This window comes from Phyllostomus hastatus, unplaced genomic scaffold, assembly GCF_019186645.2.
Source record: "Phyllostomus hastatus isolate PE091 unplaced genomic scaffold, TTU_PhHast_1.1 phas_contig_34, whole genome shotgun sequence".
Lineage (NCBI taxonomy): Eukaryota > Metazoa > Chordata > Mammalia > Chiroptera > Phyllostomidae > Phyllostomus > Phyllostomus hastatus.
The window spans coordinates 49,689,199-49,709,126 of NW_025333857.1; the positions used below are offsets into that span (position 1 = coordinate 49,689,199).

General features: G+C 48.4%; 1 protein-coding gene across 1 annotated transcript in view; it reads right to left on the minus strand.

Annotated features, from left to right (window-relative positions):
- GABBR2 (gamma-aminobutyric acid type B receptor subunit 2) overlaps window positions 1–19,928 on the minus strand; it is a 329,379-nt gene that overhangs the window by 187,654 nt on the left and 121,797 nt on the right. The window contains exon 3 of the mRNA XM_045840918.1: window positions 11,981–12,151. Within this exon, the coding sequence (XP_045696874.1) occupies window positions 11,981–12,151 (171 nt within the window). The remainder of the gene's footprint in view (window positions 1–11,980; window positions 12,152–19,928) is intronic.

Genomic DNA, 19,928 nt, shown 5'->3' on the forward strand with positions numbered 1-19,928 from the left:
ATACTCACAGTCGATGGGGTGTGAGTGGCGTGTCACCTGCAGGCCGAGCCCACGGACACCCTCACCACGGCGCCCTTCCCCGGGCATTTCCCTTCCAGCCTCCCAAAGGAGCTTCACAGTCACTTGCTGAAAATGGCTGAACTTCAGTCAACTTCAATCCCAGAACGACTGCGAAGGAGTCTGCCACGCTGAGCCGTGTCTGACTCAGGAGTTCATGGGATGACATTCAGAACACTGGGAGGCCAATTCCAGAACAGACAGATCAATGGGACAAAATTTAAAAACTCAGAAACAGTACAAAGCCACACTGTCCAATAGGATGGCCACTAGCCGCATGTGGTTCCCGAGCATTTGAAAGGGCTATTTTCACATGCTGAAATGATAATATCTCAGATATACTATATTAAATAAAATATTATGAAATATTATTAGAATTTATTTTACTTATATCCTTTCAGTTTTTTAAAGATTTTATTTATTTATTTCTAGAGAGAGAGGAAGGAAGGGAGAAAGAGAAGGAAACGTCAATGTGCAGTTTGCTTCTCGCACACCCCCAACTGGGGACCTGGCCCGCAACCCAGGCATGGGCCCTGACTGGGATTCGAACTGATGACATTTTGCTTTGCAGGCTAGTGCTCAATCCACTGAGACACATCAGCCAGGGCTATATCCTTTTAGTTTTTAAATATGGTTACTAAAAGATTTAAAATCATATATGTGGCTTGCATTGTATTTCTATTGTACATAACTAGTTTACAGTATATATAAAAATGTAGTACATTATTTTCTAAAGATAAAATTTCACATAGGTATTTAAGTGCATCAGAAAAGACATATTAAGTAAGTGCTGGAAGAATTATTGAGTGACTGTAGGGGCAGGACAAAGGAAGGCTTGCTATTTGAGGCCATATGCTAAAATACTGGATACACTTAAAAATAAAGTAATAAAAGTACTAGAAGAAAATGTAGGTGAATGTTTACAAATGTGACCAAAGGCTAATATTCTTACTTTATAAAGAACTCATAAATCAGCAAGAAAAAGAACACTCCAATAAGAAAGTGTGCCAATAACATGAACAGCCAATTTTAAAAAGGAGAAACAGAAATGACAAAGATTCCTAGTGAAAAGGAAATTCAATCTTAGTAGTAATCAAAGAAATGCAAATTAAAATAGCAATTGCCAAGGATCAAGCGAGAATAATATGCAATGTTGGCAATGAATACTCTCATATACTCTTACGAAACTCTCAGTGGTATGATCTTTCTGGAGGACAATTTGGCAACATGTACAAAAGGTTCCAAAATGTGCAAACACTATTTCTAGAAATTGAGCCTTTGAAAATAATCGGAGATGTTTATATAAAAACAAAGTATGAGCTTATTGCATTGTTTTGTAATCAGGAAAAGTTGGCAACTATCTCCATGCGATGGGAACTTCCTTGAGTGATTATGGCGTGCCCACAGGGTAGAGTGCTTCCAACAGCCATTGGCGAGATGGCAACAGAGAATGTCCATCCACCTCCCATCCTGCCTCCAATTCCCCAAGATGGTAAAGATTTTTTTAAGAAAAACAATCTCTAATGGTTCTGGAAAACAATTAAGAAGATCATCGGTGAGCAGAGTACTTGTGGAGCTACTGGAATATAGGAAGGAAGGGCACAGATTGTAGGATATATAAAACTGGAGGAAAAGAGCCCAAAACACATAGAGGGGGCTGTGGCTCGGGTGGGGGCTGCTCACGGCGTCACCAGGCCCAGAGCGGACAGGCCATGCTGAGTCGGGGTGGCGGAGGGCACCTGCTGGCCTGGAGAAACAGGCCCTTGCGTGACTAAATTGAAGAAGCCGTTACTGTAGTGAGAGCGAGTATTTGCTCATACAATACATGTGCGCTTATGTGCACTGAAAAAACCATCAAAACACACGCCTATCGATGCTGGCAGTGACCTTCCCGTGGGTAGGTGTGGCTGACTTTCCATTTTCCTCTGTGCTCCTCTGTGTCTTCTGCATTTTCTGCACTGAGCACATATCAATATTATGGTCAGAAAACAATAATTAGCATTTGAAAACAAAGGAGCAAAAATAAAAACAAAAAATTTGAAGTTCTTATGTAAGAAAGTAACTAGAGTCTTACGAGTTTTCTTTCGAAGTAGCTGCAGTGACCTCCTGGCCAGTTTCCCAGACTCCGGGCTGCTCGCCCCACTCTGCCCTCAGGATCGCTGCCATCTTGCCCACTCCCTCCATTTGGAAACCTCCCAAATGCTGAAAGGGACAGTCCAAGCGCAGAGGCTCCACCATCCTTCCAGCCCATTCTCCCACTTCTCACCCCGCACACTGAGCTACCCGGTCGCAACAGACTAGTCGCTGGTTCTTAAAGGCTCCCAGTACTTTCCAACTCCGCTCCTTTGCTCATGTTGCCTGGCATTACTCAAGCCTGGCAGATGGGCCTTGGGGGAAACTGCAGCCAGAATCTACCAGAATAGCTCTGTGGACCTACACACTACAAGATGCAATGCCCTGTGAGCCAAGTATCCTGGGAAGTGCGGTAGGAGCAGGTGTGGAGGGACAGTGCAGGCCTCTGAGATTCAAGGTTGGGACAGATAATAAAAATAAAAATTGAATGCAGAATCCCTTGGTGAAAATTCCAGAGGACTATGAGGAGCTCCCCTGCAGATATGGGTCAGTTGGTCCTCGCTTCTGGGGCTGGGCTTTCGGCGGAGGTAGGCAGAGATACTGGCCCGGCCCCGTGGCCTCCTCTCTGCAAGGGCAGGCACAGACCTGGGCTCACACCCACACCTGCCACCTCTTGGCTGTGACGCTTTGGCAAAGTGACTTGGTCCTTCCTGAGTGAGTCTGCTCTACAAAACAGAGACAGTACCATGCTGGGTGACTGAATGTCATCACCTGCACAAGTAGGCTTCCCATAAATGGCAGATGATGTCATAATTATATTCCCTACTTCAGGTCCTGGTGCAGTGGCTGCTTCCTGGGGCTGGCATCCTGCTCTGGGAATCAGGCCTGGGGGGCCATGCAAGAGGCCTGAGGAAGTGTCCCTGCCAAGGACTTTGAGGTCACCATGGGTGGCCAGGACCCCCCCCCCCCGACAAGGATCTCCTTCGGGGCCCTCACCCACCCCCGTTCCAGGATCCATCAGCCTGGGTGGGGCATGCATTTCTCTTATATCACAGCCCTGGGAGCTGCGAGGGGCACGCAGCCAGCCCTGCATGAGCCCTGGCGCTGGCACCACAGACCCACAGCCAAGAAACCCTGTCCGCTCTGAGCAGGGTCCGGGATAGCTGCTTTCTCTCGAGAACTGGTATGTGTGTGGTGGGAGAGTGCTGGGCTCTGAGGACCCAGTATGGAGGCTCAAGGAGGGAGCATCCATCAAGCCTAGGGTCTTCCTCCCTCACTTCGGACAGACAGGGCAGCCATCTCTAGCCTGTTTGGGGTGGAGGGAGGAGGAGCACAGGGGGCCTTCTCTCCTGGGGGCGGAAGCTCTGGGTTAGAACAAGGCAACCAGCTCAGAGGTCTATTTTTCATTCAAGGGCTTAGCCACCGCAGTCCCCACTGCACAAAGCTTTGGATGTGCTGCCATGTGTGCCACCAGGACAGCAGGGACGCTGGGAACTGCAGAGCCTCATGGGCAGAGCTTCTCCCCCAGCGAGCGGGATCTTCCCGCTCGGAAGGGATGGGTCGGTCAGGGTGCCTGCTGGTGAGCTGTGCTCTCCCTGGGGGTACTCACATGAAGGAAGAAGTGCCCTTTGAGTCTGCCCCATGGAGCCTGGGCCTCAGAAGACTGAAGGCCTGTGGGGCCCATTCTTGACCTTGACCTTGAGTCTCTCACTTGAGTATCTGCATTGGACCGGGGCTACAGGGAAATACCTACTGCCAGTACCACCCTCCTCCCCTCACTCACCCCCACCTGTTAAACAGACAGGCAGCCCTGTTGGCTTCCCCATCCCAGTGGCCCCCAAGCTGTAGTCTCTAACACCCCCTTACAGGCAGTTCACGGCATAAGCATACTGCCTATGTGCTTGCTAGCTTTGTATTTTCCTTTAAACAGTCTCACTTTTAAAATCAGGGCTCCAGCCCTGACTGCTATGACTCAGTGGATTGAGCACAGGCCTACAAACCAGTCACTGGTTCCATTCCCAGGCAGGGCACATGCCTGGGTTGTGGGCCAGGTCCCCAGAAGGGGGTGCGAGAGAGGCAACCACACATTGATGTTTCTCTCTCTTTCTCCCTCCCTCCCCCCTCTCTAACAATAAGTAAAATCTTACAATAGTAAATAAAAATAAAATGAGGGCTCCAGCCTAAACAATAGCATCCATGACGTGCAGTTTTGATGGACTAGTGATCTTTTTCCCCAGTATATGGTCACATAAATACCTAACTATTAAAACTATATACAAATCATGTCACATATACGTACCACCCTGGGAAACACCAGACCCCCCACCCACAGGCCAAAGGGGCTGCCACAGACAGAGCCTCGGTGTGGGCAGGATGGGTGTATACAAGGCCGTCCCCGCTGGCTGGCGCCCTGGCCAGGTATCTCCCAGAGCTGGAGGCGAGAGGCCTGGGAGGAGTTCCTTGCCTGGGGGCAGACAGCTAAGTCACCTGAAAGCATTGGCAAGTTCTTCAGGGGAAAAAAAGTGGGAGCACAGATGGGACGCCAGGATGTTTAGGATTGGGATCTCATCAGTCGGGAGTCGCCCTGCCTCCTCACGTTAGAGGGTCTGTGCATATGTGGGCTGTCCAGGTGATCCTGCAGCCTGGAGGGGGGCCAGCGACATGGACCAGAGGTGGCTCAGCCCTTCCAGCGAGCCTGACCCTTTCCTCAGCTAAAACGGGCTTAGGAGCATGGTGGCCTCGGCCGACAGCTGCCCTCTCCTGCAGTACCGGGACTCTCAATGCATCAGAGGGTCTGATGCACAGGCCTGGGGAGGAGGCCTCAAAGGGGCCCTCTAACAAGTTCCCAAGTGACAAAGATACTGACGCTGCTGGTCCAGGGACTGTACTTTCTTTGGGAACCACTGCCCTAGAGAATGGAGTGTCCTGGCCCTGGGAAGAGAGGGTTCTGAAGGGCTGGCAACTCAGAATGAACCTCCAGGACGCTGAAGCCCAGGGAAACCACTCGGATACAAACTACAGTGTGTGCACGCCCAATACCCAATGCCCGACAGCAGCGCTACCCAGAAGCAACCACGTGGCAGGTCCCTGGTCACTGCCGACTCCAGCAAACTTTCCACTGAGACCGCCAGAAGAATCCCCACCAATAAACGATGTCTCACCCAGAAAAGACCCAGTTAAGAAACAGCAGCAGGGCGTGCACTGCGTTCTGTGGGAGTGTCACTGGCTGATGTGGCCAGCTCCTCCCTTCGTCCCAGTGGCCCCTGGTGACTCAGCACAGGGGCTGGGATTTCTCAGCACCTCTCCCACCCCACTGCACCATCCTAGGTACGAGCGAACTAAGGGCAACAGAGGGCAAATCACTGTGTTTGCGCCTAAGAATCTGGCCTAATGGACAGAGATTGCTCACTGAACACACACATGCCAAGCAGCATGCAGGGGGAGGGGACAGGGAGGTCAGTGTGTCTCTTGTCCACAAGGGCTCTCCAATCCCTGGGCGGGGGTGACTGACAGGGAAGCGGATGGTGTATTACACTGCACTCGGTAAGGACTGGTCCCTGGAGGAGCCGGAGGGGAGAGGGGCACAGAGGTGGCGCACCTACACCAGCCTGGGGAGGCGGGTTGAGCCAGGTGTGGGAGAGAACGTTCCCACGTCAGAGAGAAGCCAGCATGGAGGTGGGGCTGCACCAAAGGGGAAAGTGCCTGACGGTGAGACGGAGGGGGAGGCCTCAGGGGACCGTGTGGGGTCGCTTCGGCCACACAGAGGAGCTCATTCCTGCTCAGAGCTGTAGGAAAGGCTGCTGACTCTAAAAAGGGCTCCTGCATGAGATGTGAGCACAAGGTCCCCCACCCTCCACTGCAGGAGTGTCCCCCAGGCTACCGCTCCATAATAATAGTAAGTGGCAAGTGTAGAGGAAGTAACCAGAGACCCCTTTGGTGGGGCAGACGGTGACTTGGCCAGTGGGGAAGGCTTCAAAGGGACAGACAGGGCTGGGGATGGCTGAAAGGGCAGGTGCTTTGAAGGGGCATCTCTGCAGATGGTGCCCTTTTCGTCTTAAACAGATCAAGGGCCTCAGTGGGTCCCTATACTTGGGGGAGGCCTCTGGGACGGAAAGGTCAGCCCCAGAAGGCCTGAGATCACTGAAGACCAGTGACAGGGCAGAGAGTCCCCAAGCCCAGGGAGGAAGGGACGTGGTACTTGTGGCAGGCGCAAAGGCCAGCCACACAGAGGGCTTCCTGAATGAGGGCCAGCCATGGGCTAAGGAACCAGATTCCAGACAATGGAAAGCATGACAGCTACCCCTTGCATGAGCCAAGCACTTCTCTTAGCGCATTAAGTTTCTGAGCACATTGAATCTTCACAACAACCCTAAGAGTTAGTTAGTACTGTTATTATCCCCATTTTCAAGATGAAGAAATGGAGGCACAAAAGGTACTCATGCCCGCAGCCCTGAAAATGGCAGGATCAAGGTCACTGACCGGATGACCTCTCTAAGCCCTCATCACAGATTCTTTAAACTAGGAGCAATCTCAGAGTCAACCGGCCTACTTCCCTTAGCTTACGGCGGGGGCAGCTGAGTCCCAGAGAGACTGAGTGATTTGCCCCAGGGTACGGAGTTGGCTGCTTGCACCATGGAATTGGCAACCAGAAGAGTAACTTGGTGAAGATGGCTGAGTAGATTACAGGACCTGGAACGAGGGAGGGGGAGGGGCCTAAGCACCCCTGTTACTACCTGCTGGTCCTCACAGGCACCACTGCTCACGGCCTTCATCGCCACCGCAAGTCCTGCCTCCACCCTGTGCCTGCAGGGCCCACGTGGATGTCGCTCAACCTCTGACTTCTTTGCCCCCAATGCTGGTGATCCCTACCCCGACTCTGCTTTAGCTGTTCACACACAGCAGGGCCTGGCCCCTCAACCCCTTCTTCCCTCCTCCAGCTCCGACCCCGGCCTCCCATCCTTCCAGCTCCCTCACCCCCACATCATCAAGCTTCTAAGAGACTTCCAGGGCTCCACTTCCTCCCAGCCCACAGGCCTCCTGCCGGCCCACCCCTCTCCATCCTGGACCCCACGGATCGCCCTCTCAGCAGTGCCCTCAATCTGCACCACCCGCCCCCACCCAGTGGTCCACCTGGCAGAGTCCCAGCGCTGTGTCAAGTCTATTCCCCGCCTTCTCCATCCCACTCCACAGGCACCAGGCCTGCTGAGGGCAGCCACGCCACCAAGTATGCTGGGCGACTGTGAGCACAGGGCTCCTACCACAAGAGGGCATCACTTCCACCCCGAATCCCCGAGCCCGCTGTGAAGCACGTCCTTCCGCACGGCCGCACACTGACATCACCAGGAAAGCCTGAACAGGTTCTGATGCTGGGGTCATCTAGTGGAATTGTCCTGGGGGCTGGCCTGGGCGCCAGGACTGGTAAATCTCCCCTGATGATCCAAAAATGTACCCTATTCATACAGGGGAACACTCCGCTGTATAAAGAAACAAGCTTCCGCCCTGACTGGTGTGGCTTAGTGGTGTGGTCATCATCCCACCAAAGCAAAAGGTCACCAGTTTGATTCCCGGTCAGGACACATGCCCGGGTTGCAGGCTCGGTCCCCTGGTTGGGGGCGTGGGAGAGGCAACCAACTGATGTTTCTCTCGTGCACCGATTTTTCTCTCTATCCCTTCCCCTCCCTCTAAAAATAAATAAAGTCTTTAAAATAAAAAAGAAACTAACTTCTGATACACGCACATGGATAAACCTCAAAAACATTGTGCCAAGCACACACAAAAATACCTTATGTAAGTCTATTTACATGAAATTTTCAGAAAAGGCAAAACTATACAGCAGGGGTGTCAAACTCATTTTCACCGGGGGCCACATCAGCCTTGAGGTTGCCTTCAAAGGGCCGAATGTAATTTTAGGACTATGTGTATGTAACTACTCCTTAACAGCTAAGTGAGAGCTTGGCACAGCTGCTTGGGTAGAAACAAGGCACCAGGCCAGGTAAAACAAGGTGGAGGGCTGGGTTCGGCCCACGGGCCTTGTGTTTGCCACCTGTGCTAAGGAGCCAGCCAATGAGCCTGGGGCTGGGGGCGGGAGTGACTACAAAGGGGCAGGAGGGAGCCTGCGGAACTGCAGGAGTGTTCTAAGACTGGATCGCGATGATGGCTGCACTACCATCAGAAATTTTCTAAAAACAGCTGAACTGTACACTAACAATGGGATGAACTGCATCGTACATAAATTATCCCAATAAAGCTGTTAAAAGTGGGGGAAAAGGGGAAAAAAACAACTTAGGAAATTTAAATTTTGTTTGCATTTTAAAAATCCCCCGGGTGATTCTAATGAGCAGACAGAGTTGCAACCCTGTGGAGGAGGCCTGACGCCCACCAACCCCAAGGCCATGTCTGTGCCTCTCTGGCCCTCGAAAGCTCAGGGCCTTGGCACATCCCAGGCAGCGTTGCTGCTTTTGGAGAGAGTGGAGGTGCGTTCCTAGAGTCTGGCTCCTGACTGAGCGGCACAGAGGAAGTCCGCTTAATGCGCAGCAAACGTGCGTGAGTCTTTCGTTTAGGGTTCTCATCTCGCCCTCTCATCTGCCAGTGCCCGTGAAGTGGGAATACATCTCCCTACTTCACACAAGGGAAACTGGATCTCACTCAGGTGAAGTGCATTGCCTGGTGTCACATGGTCAGTGCTGGGCAAACCTGGGCTTACAGATCAGCCCGTCTGGTACCAAGTCCTTCTTCTCACTGCATTTATATCTTTGATCAAGAGAGGGCAGGGCAGAAGCAAGCTCAGCCTTTTCAGCGGCTGATGCTGGTCCTAGCAGCAGCTCTGGATCTCATACATTGGAGTCAACGAGGTGAAGTGAGCTATGTGGGTCACACGGCCACTGCTTGGCAAAGCTGGGCCGAGAGATCGGCACGTCTGATCCAGGACCCGTGCAGCCTCTGGCTCACCGTGCACGGCTGTAAATCTCAGCCAAGCTGGGCCGGCAGGAGCAGCGAGTCACACAGTGGGATGGCCCTCAGCTCTCCACCCCTTTCAGTCCCAAAGTGATGAGCTCCTTGGGATTAAGGTCCCCTCCCCCCGGCCCCACCCCCAGCCCCTCCAACTTCGGGATTGCTTTCATTTGACATTCCTTCCAGCGCACCAGTCCGGAACAGAAGTGCTTGATGCTGCTGATCGACCAGTTTCATAACAGGAATCCAGTTTCCTCTGCACTCACGAAAAGCTGTTAGCCCCTGGCGGGTTTCCAGGGTCTGCGCTCCAGCAACGCAGCCCAGACACTGGAAGAGGGATGGCAAAGCCCTTGGGCACAGACAGGAGTCAGCTGGGCGGAGAGATTTAAATCGAAAGGGGTTCCTGCCAGCAATACCACCAAGCAACATCCTGTCCTCAGAAAAGAGGTTTCCTGCTGAGATGCCCTGCAACTCAGCTGAGGGCCCTCACACAGCTGTGCCGGGGTGGGGACGGGCTACCCCGAGCTGCCCACACCGGACCCCAGTGGGGATGGTGTGATGGAGAAAACACTGACCAGCACTCCGGAGGGTCAGGCTTCCGGCCTCGGCTGGGTTCTTAACCAGTATGTGCGTGGGGGCGAGAAGCAACCACCCTCCGTGAGCCTCAGTTCCCTCCTCTGTCAAATGGGAACCACTGTCGCTCCCAACAGGGTGGCTGGCTGTGAGAGTGCTGGGGAATCCGTAAAGCACTCAACGAAGTCGGGCTGAAAATGTAACCTCTTTAGATCAGGTTTTTCAAATCCCCCAGGTCACCTTCAGTCCCCGGGTGGCTGCAGGAAGTTAATGGAAGGAAAGAAGGAGCAATGGGAAGTCTGAACTGGGAATCTGGACCCTAGGATTCAGTCCTGACTTTTCTGTGAGCAATCTTTCATCCGAGGTGCTTTGAAAACCTGAACTTTTTCCCATCTCCTCTCTGGGTCTCAGTTTCCCCTTCTATACAATGAGGGGGGTGGGGAAGGTATCTCTAAGAGCCCCTCAGGCTCTGACAGCCAAAGACCCTTACTGGAGAAAAGTAGGTCCCTCCAAACCACTGCAGAGTTGTGTGTTAATGGGACCACACTGCACCCTGCCCCCCATCAACTGGTCCCATACTCATTCCAGAGCATTTGTCACTGCCTTAGAGGGCAGTCTTCCAGCAAAAGCCACTTTAGTGTTTGGCAATGAGTCACTCCTACTGGAGGTCAAGTTTCCTTTGTGCCTCTCCCTAGGGGCTGAGAAACAGAGAGGGGGGACAACCAGGGCCAGTCTGGCCTGGGAAAGGCTTGCCTTGCTTGGATGACCGCAGACGGTGGGGGTTGGGCACTGCTGCTTCTCAACACCTCCCAAAACATCTCTCTCTGTACATGAACTTTACAGTTTACAAAGCTCTTTAAAATCCATGACTCATCTTATTTTGGCAAGAATCCTGCAGGGATAGGGGAGGAAATTGCAGCTCAGAGAAGAGAGGTGACTTCTCCAAGGGCAACGCATCGAATGGTCTCTGCTTCCCATGGGACAGACGGGCAGAGTCTCAGAAAGGTACGTGCAGGGCTGGTGACTCCCAGCCCTCTCTGCCCCCTCTTCCTTGCCACACACACACCCTACTGGCAGGGGCGGGTCCCTTCCAATCCTTCCCACTAAGGTTGGCTTGGACATCTGACTCACATACTTCCTCCCCACAGGGCTCCGTGTTTTTCTCTCAGGCAGCTAAGCATACCTGAAATGCCTTGCCTTGTTGGGAGGCTCTGAGTACCAAGAACACATGTGGAAGGAAAAAGAAAAGTAGGAACTACAAGGAGAATGGGAAGAAAGACAAGAGACTATTTTGCACTCAACTGGGTGCAAACTTCTTAAACGTTTGATAATATCTGTCCGGGTGTGGGGAAATGGGAATTTTCAAATGCATCGCTGGGACTAGAAACTGGAACAGCCTCTGTGGAAATCAGTTTGTCTCATTATTTTAAGTGATCCCGTAGTTCCACTTCTAGAAATGTACTACAAAGATGCACGCCTGGCATCTTTGGGATGGTGTTGGCCGTGATATGAAAAAGCTGTGAATATCCACAGGTGTCTGGCTCAATAAATGATTGTCCATCCATCTGATAAAACACCACAGTCCACCAGTAAGAATGAGGTCGATCAAGACTTCTAAGATCTGTTGTAAAGTGAAAAAGGCAAAGCCTCCAGTAGCAAGTCATGGGATTTAAACAAACACACCGAGAAGGTTCTGAGCAGATGAACACTGCCCTGAGAGCGGGGCTCACTTGGGAGAGAATGTGGGATTTAGGGCAATTAGCAACTCTTTTATTTTTTTACTGTGTATATTTAGGCATTGCTTTTTTCCCTTTTTCTTTTTTTGCAAGAAAGCAATAACAAATCACCACGTATAATGTATGTTTGTAAGCCATTAGAAGAAACAAACAAAAAGTCCACCCAACTGACGGTGACCCTGGAGTCTTTGTTCCGAGCCAGCTCCTCCCCAAAACTCCCCTCACAGGAGGAGTGCTGTTGGCAGCCCACCATGACTTTGGGGGATCAGTACGGTGTCATCAGTAACAAGGACAACAAACCTACAGGGATGGGGAGGGAATAAGCCACATGATTCAGCTGAAGGTGCAATGGGAGGAAGGGGTCACTCCTGAGCTATTTGGGATGGAAGGTTCCACCTGTCCCGTGCACGATCAAATTCCCTGGCCTCCAGCTCTGCCTTGTCAATGATAAAACCACTCTGGTACTGCTAATAAAAGCATGCTTAAAAGCCCAGTGACACTGTGCATCCCTGATCCAGCCATCGTGCCCTTGCCCAGAGATGACAGCAACGCACAGGTCGGCGAGAGCACGTCCCCGCAGCAAAGCATACCTCAGAGAACCTCTGCACGTCTTGGGTGAGTGTGCCCACTCGCTTCCACTGGTAGTGCTTCAGCAGCTTCAGGATGGCTGGGTTCACTGCATTGTCCGACGGGACCGTCCGGAAGAAGTAAGGGTATTTTTTCTTATCGGCCAGAACAGGCGTGGTCGCAGCAAAGGAAAGCTGAAAAACATAAAAGGGAGGAGGATGCTTTTACTGGTGGACCTCATCGCTCGGAGCCTGGACCTTCCGGAACAGCAGAGACGTTGAGTTCTAACTGGGGCACGAACACACGGGCAAAGACATTTTTAAGCCTTTCCACTGTAAAAGTAGTACATTATAATGGAAGAAAAGATTTTGAAAATACAAAGTAAGGAGAAAGTAGGAAAAAATGGGTCAATAATTTACCCCTCCCCAAAGAACCATTAACATTGTAGTCCGTCTCCTTCTGGTCCTTCATCCCGGCACAGTAATTTTTCAAAAAGATTCGTGAGGCCATCCCACGTATGTAGTTGAACTGTTTCCCCCACCTAACATTATCCTACAAGTATTCAGCCATCCTGTTCAAAACTCCTTGTACACATCTGCATAGCTGCATAATATTCCAGCACAGGAAAACACACCATAATTTACTGAATCATTTCTACTTCGAGGGCTTCTAGATCGTTTCTAATTTGCCATTATTGTCCCATTATTCTACAAGCATCCTTGCGCACAGCCTTTTCCCCCCTAAAATTCAAGCGATTTCAATACGACAAAATCTGTGGTACAAAACTTCCCAGAGAAAGGATATGCACTTTAAAGACTTGATACTTATTTCAAAAAAAAAGGATTGTATCAATTTACACTCTACTTGCCAGGTATGATTAGAGAGCCATTTCACCACATTCTTGTCAACAGAGGAAGTAAAACATGATTCTGATTTTACAGTGATTTATCACTGAAAAACTGGAACCATGTCACATTCAATGGTCATGCATAATGTTTCATCTTTTTCTATGTGGCCATTACTAGTAGTGCGTGCTATTTTAGGAACTGCTTTCTCGTGTCTTTGGTTTCTTTTCCGAGTGCTATTCCAACGCTTTTCTTATTAAGTTTAATGAAGACTTCCACGCATGCAGCATTCAAACTCAGGCTGTTCCAGTCGCTGTAAATACCCTGGTGTGTTTGCTTTCCCATTCTGTGTGTCTGTCCTTAAATTTACACGCAGTGGTCCAATCGCCCCCTTTATTATCACTTCTTTTTAAGTGCCAATAAGTTGCTAAATTGGATTTTAGTGATCTGTCCTACAGGGCCAAGCTTAAATGTGACTGCTTCCGAAACACTCCCTCTGATCTCTGCGCCCCTTTCCTCTCAGCCCGATGAGCCCAAGGTGCCGACCAAACTTTTTGATCTTTGCAGTGTGATGGTGGGAGAACCATATCCCGTAGTTCTGATTTGCATTTATCTCATTCTGAGTGAGGGTGAGGCTCTCTTCCCACGTTGGAGAGCAAGGTTCTTTCTGGAAACTGTTCACATTCTTTGACTGTTTCCCAATTTGAATTCTTTTCTTCCCAGTTGGTAGAAATGATCTTTTCTATTAGGGAAATTCGCCCTGTGTGATATGTTACTAGCCCCTCCTCTCCAGTTTGTATATTTTTTTTTTATGTTTCTTACAGTGTCTTTTGCCATCTGAAAGTTTTTTCTAAATGTGGTTGAACTGATACATTTTTACATTTTATGTGTTCAGGCTTGATGCCCTATTTCCCACTCTGAGATTATAAAAGAATACCTTCATGGTTTCTTCTGGTCTATCTGTCATCTCCCCCTCCCTCCCTCCCTCCCTCCCTTCTTTCTTTCATTTCATTTAAATCTTTGATCCAGGTGAAGCAAGCTCACCCTGGCTTTCTTTTCAAACAATTGCCTGTCCCAGCAGCAGCTCCAGATCTAATCATTTCTGAGAGTCCAGTTTTGGCAGCCAAGGAAATAACACTCTGGCTCCATCAGGGCCCAGATGAAGATGCTCTTGTCACCCAAGGAAGCACTCCTTCCCCACAAGACTCTGGCAGAGCAGGGCAGTGGAGTCTTGTCCCTTGTCCCAGTCTGGCTCACAGGGCAGACAGCCACCACCCAGGGCCCCGGGATCTCGCATGTCCACTCCACAGTCTAAACTGATCCCATCTGGTGGAGCTGAACACACAGTAGCTTGTCTGCTGTCACTTCAAACAAAAGAACGACTCCAGGAACCAGTTTTTAAGATCCTCACAGAGAAGGGACATCATCCCAAGATGGGCAAAAGTCAAGGACAGAATGGCTATTTAAAAAAAATCTGGATACAATAAGGACCCATCAGCAGAACCTACAGAGAGGAAAAGCTCAGCGGGACATGCCGGGGAACATTTGCATTCAGAGTTGTCTAGCAGCGAAGGGCTCCTGTGTCTGCAGGTCCGCTAACAGAGGCAACAGCATGGCCTGGAGAGAACACGGCTAGTGGGGTGTACTTCAAGGTGTCCACGAGCTCCCCAAAACCTGGATGAAAAAGCTTGTGTGGGTGTGTATGTGCATGCAGAGACACATTTTTCTGAAAAGAGGAGCGACAGCGTCCATGAGGTTCACCAGGAGGATCCTGCCACCCAAACATCAGCCTCGCCCTTGCCCGCAGGTGACATGGAGGTCCCGTCGTGAGCTCAGCGAAGAGATGCTCTCGGCAGCTCCCCAAAACCTAGTGTTCGCAATTCTCCTCCAGATATTAAAACAATACTTCAAGCCTCCGACGATTACGAGTGTGAGAAGGAGCTCCTAGAAAACTCAGGGAGCAACTGTCTCAGGGCCTGGGAGGGTGTATGTTCCATCCCATCCCTCCAAATGCTCATCTAATGCGATTTGGAAAATGCTGGTTTTCTGATATGATTTCTGAATCACACTCTGGGTGACACTTTACCATTATTGTCCCATTAGTTCCAGGTCCACAATTAATTGTTGCTTGAACAACCTCATATGTTTGCCCTGTAGGTAATTCCGTGGTTACCGTTCGGTGAATAAATGGCCCATTGTGTTTACAATGGGCTTGGAGTACAATATCTGCCCCGGGTCTAAATCACGTTGGGTGCAAATATTCACCGGCACTGACAGTTCCTGCGCCATTTGAGATAATGCACACTCTGATTAGATGCTTTGGCATCCCTGTTCCTCAGGCTTTCGCCCCCTGAAACTTCCTTCCACAGGCGAAGGCAGCAGGTCTCCAACTGGCACTGCTGAACTGCAGAACCGGAGGAACCTGCAAACTCACCTAGCTCTGGGTTCTTGACCCTGGCTGCTGGTTGGCATCATCTGGGGAGATTTTTAAACATATTAATGACTTGGTTCCACTCCAAACCAACTGAATTAGAACCTCTGGGCTCAGAGGCCGGGCGTCAGTATTATTTAAAAACTTCCCAGGTGACTGTGATGCCCGGGGAGGGTTGAGAGCCACTGAAACAGATCAACACCCTTTGTGGTTTTTTCTTTCAATTTTATTTTGTATTGGTTTCAGGTGTACGGCTCCGTGGTTCAACAACCATACACTTCACATAGTGGTCCCCTCAGTATTTCCAGTACCCCGCCTGGCACCATACAGTTATCATGATATTATTGACTATGTTCCCTGTGCTTTATTTACATTCCTATTGACTAGTTTGTAACTAATTTGTACTTCTTTTTTTTTAGATTTTATTTATTTATTTTTAGAGAGGGAAGGAAGGGAGGGAGAAAGAGAAAGAGAGAGAAACATCAGTGTGCGGTTGCTGGGGGCCGTGGCCTGCAACCCAGGCATGTGCCCTGACTGGGAATTGAACCTGCGATGCTTTGGTTTGCAGCCCATGCTCAATTCACTGAGCTATGCCAGCCAGGGCTTAATTTGTACTTCTTAATCACTTTACCCCTTTTACCCAACCCCCCAACACTGCTGACCTCTGGCGTTCACTAGTTTGCTCTCTGCATCTAAATCTTTCAATTTTATTTATTTTGTTCTTTCGATTCCACATATAAGAGAAATCATATGATATTTGTCTTTCTCTGGCTGATTTATTTCACTGAGAATAATAATAGGTCCATCCATGCTATCACAAATGGTAAGATTTCATTCATTTTTATGGCTGAGTAATATTCCATGGCATATGTGCACCACAGCATTTTTATCCGCTCGTCCACTGATGGGCACTTGGGCTGCTTCCATATCTTTGCTATTGTAAATATCGCTTCCATCAACACAGGGGTGCAGGCACTCTTTTGAATTAGTGTTTCAGGTTTCTTCGAATCTATGTCCAGAAGACATATTGGAATTGCTGAGTCATAAGGCAGATCCATCTGTAACTTTTTAAGACAACTCCATATATTTTCCACACTGGCTGCACCAGTCTGCATTCCCATCAACAGTGCACAAGGGTTCCCTTTTTTCCACATCCTTACCAGCACTTGTTTGTTGACTTCTTGATCTTAGCCATTTCAATGGGTCAACACTCTCAGTTTTGAATAAGCGGGCTGAGACCCAGAAATGGGGAGAAGCAGAGACACCCACAGTGGCCAACAAGAGGGAGAGACACAGGATTCTAACACCAGTGCTCTTTCTCTTCTTGATGGGGGCGCCCCTGCCTCTTACGCGTTTGCCAGTCTTCCCCCTCCCCTGCCCGGCACAGTCACTCAGCAACTGGAAACACAGGGCTTGTTGCACTGGGGCCCTGGGTTGAAAGACCCAACCTTTCTGGGCTCTCCTGCCTTCTTTCACAAAACCAAGTTCATTTCTAAGCATGCTGTGATTGAGGTTTTGAGTTACTCCCTAAGCCAAGGATTTATTTCAGAGAGTACTTTTAAATTTGTTTTATAGTTTTGTTCCTTCTGGTTTTACTGAATGGTTTTGAGAATTTAGCATGTACGGTGTCTGCTGTTAGACTTTACTGAGATTTTCTTTGTGACTTAATGTACAATCAATTTTTGTAAAAGTTCCATGGCGGCTGAGAAAGCAGATGGAGTCTCCGGTGGTAAACTGTAAAAGTATCAGACTACTTATGCATAAGCGGTATAATCAAACTAACCAATTATATTATCACATGCTTTGTATTTTTATTAACCTATCAAAGACTGAAAGGTTTATTAAGTTTTTTCCATTGTCTCTGACAATTTCATCATGTACCTATATTTCAACAGTGTTTGCTTTCCATCCTTTAATTTTATGTTGTTTTGAGCATAAATGTTCATCACAATTACATTATTATTTGTCAGCAATCAGCGCATACCCTTGCCTAGTACAGATATCAGGTCCTAAATAGATAATCATGAGTAAACTGAGGATTAAAATATTTTTCAAGGTAAATAAACACTTTGTCATTTTTGCTTGTTGTTTTATATATTATATCTTGCTTGATATTAATACTGAACCTATTACCTTATTTTTGCCTGCATCCACCTGCCACAGTGCTGGCCCTCCTTCTATGTGTAGTCTGTTAAAATCGTTTTTAGGGGGGAAGGCTAGGTGGAGGAGGGCAAAGGGGGGGGGGGAATTGGGGCAACTGTAATAGAATAACAATTTTTAAAGGATCAGTTTAAAGTATATTCCTTAAAAAGAGCTCATGAATGAATTTTAAATATATATGCTTATCACTGTAATAAATACTGAGTTTCACATTTATCATCGCTAGCAGTCTTACCCTTTTTAATGGCTCCTTCTGGTCTCCCTTGTCCCTTGTGATACTCAGACTATATATCTACTCTTCTCCATTCTGGATGTATTAACCTTGCTTCGTGTTTCGACCTGCTGGAATAGCACTTAATGTTCTGAAGAACAGTATGGGGTTGAAAACGTGCTGAGAATGACCCTCTGCTGCCTTGACACATGGTAGAATTTAGGTGGGTGTCAAACTCTTGGGCTACCACTTTTGCCCTTTGAAACTACAAAGTGATGCGGAAGAGAAATCTGGGGCTAGCTGGATGGTTGTTCACTTGTAGGTATCTGGTTTTCTCTGCCTGGATGCTAGAAAACAATTTTTCCTTTATTCTTAGAATTCAAAAAATGTGCTAAGATAGGTCTGGCTGTGGCGCTCTTCTGGGACACAGGAAGTCCCTCAATCTATACACCCAAGTCTTTCAACTCATAAAATGTATGCACATATATAGTATGCTATATATCATATATTCCATGAGGTGTGTTCATACAGTATCCAGCCATGTAATATGAAAAACAGAGGCATTTACTGAAGAAGACACAAGATACAAGAAACATTGTACATAGGACAATGATGCCTCAGTCCTCTTCAAAATAGGCACCTTGGGACCTCACACGGTTCTCCCAATCGCCATCAGCTGTCCTGTTGTAGTTTCCCGAATGACCTTTCAAAGGTGATTCTAGTTTAGGGAAAAGCCAGAAGTCACAGGGCACCAAATCTGGGTGGTTGTGGGGCTGAGTCACCTGGGTGATTTGATGTTCTGCCAAAAAACTGCATGAGAAGGCACACTGTCATGATGAAGCTGCCAATCACCAGCTGCCCATAGCTGTGGCCATTTTTGTCATATTGCATCTCTCAACTGACAAAGAACATGGAGGTAGTTACTCCTTATTAATGTTTGGCTTACAGAGGCATATTCATGATAAACAAAACCTGTCCAATCAAAAACCACAGTTAACATGGTCTTGATCTTGCTGCGACTTTGCCATGCCTTCTTCCGGTGTGGAGAAGCAGGCGACCTCCATCAGGATGACTGGGCCTTCATTTCCGGATCACAGCTGTAGACCACAATTCATCTCCAGTTATGACCTTCTTGAGGAAATCTGGTTCATTGGTAGTGGTTTCAATCGAGTCATTAGCAACTGCAGCACAATGTTCCTTCTGCTCTGGCAGCAGAAGCCACAGAACAAATTTTGCCAAGACATGTTTCATGACAAGATCCTGCATCAAAATCTCAAGACATGATAGTTTTTGGCATCCCCAGATCAGCTTCTAGTTCTTGCACTGTCAGTTGCTGATCTTTGTTAATTGCAGCCTGTGCATGTTCAACATTCTCAGGGTTCTGCTTGCTGCAGACCTTCCAGAATGTGGATCACGTTCCATAGATTCTCAACCACCTTTGAAGGGTTTGTGCCACACGTTCCCTTGTGCTGCACTCATTGCATCGTCCCCAAAAGCCTTCTGAATCATCCAAATAGTTTCCGTGGAGGAATGTTCAAGCTTAATGCAAACTTTGATGCAGACTCATTGCTCTACTGGCTCAGTCATTTTGAATGTGATGGCCACACAGTACACATGCTCTCTCAATGGCATCTACCGCCCCCACTGACTAGTACAGTGAAGTCATCATTGTTCATGCGTGTGCATTCCAGTCCACTCTCCTTGGCTGCCAGGTTACATCGATGTCAAGCAAACCATTCTCATTATATTAGTAATTTATATAGTATATAGTATAGATTTATATATACTATATAGTATTACATATTGCATACTATATTATATTATAATACACAATATATACTATATTGTAATATATTATATTACATAGCATTATATATACTATATAATACTATACTTATACATTTACATTATACCCATGTACTTTTCTGTCCCCCAGAACACCTAATTATCTGTGTGTTGTCTTTACATTCTCCAAATCCATATGTCAGATTTTCTTCCATGATTTCACCTCTTGGGCCTTGTCCTCCACATTCTGGAACAGCATCTTATTTTATTCTCTCTTTTATTACAGGCTGTGTGTATATTCAGTTTCATGAGGGTTTTCATCTCGTCACTCCCTAGCCATTATTTAGTGTTATCTGACTTCCTATTTTTTGCTCATCTTTCTGGGTAAGGTGGCACTTCATCAGCTTGTGACTCTGTAGCCCTGTGACTGCAGTGTAGCTGAGTGGCTGTATGTCAGCACTGAGCCATTCAGGTCGTTTGCCCTGCAGGTCTGCGGGTTTGCTTTTCAACAGCCTCGGTTTTAAGCTGTATTGTCTCTA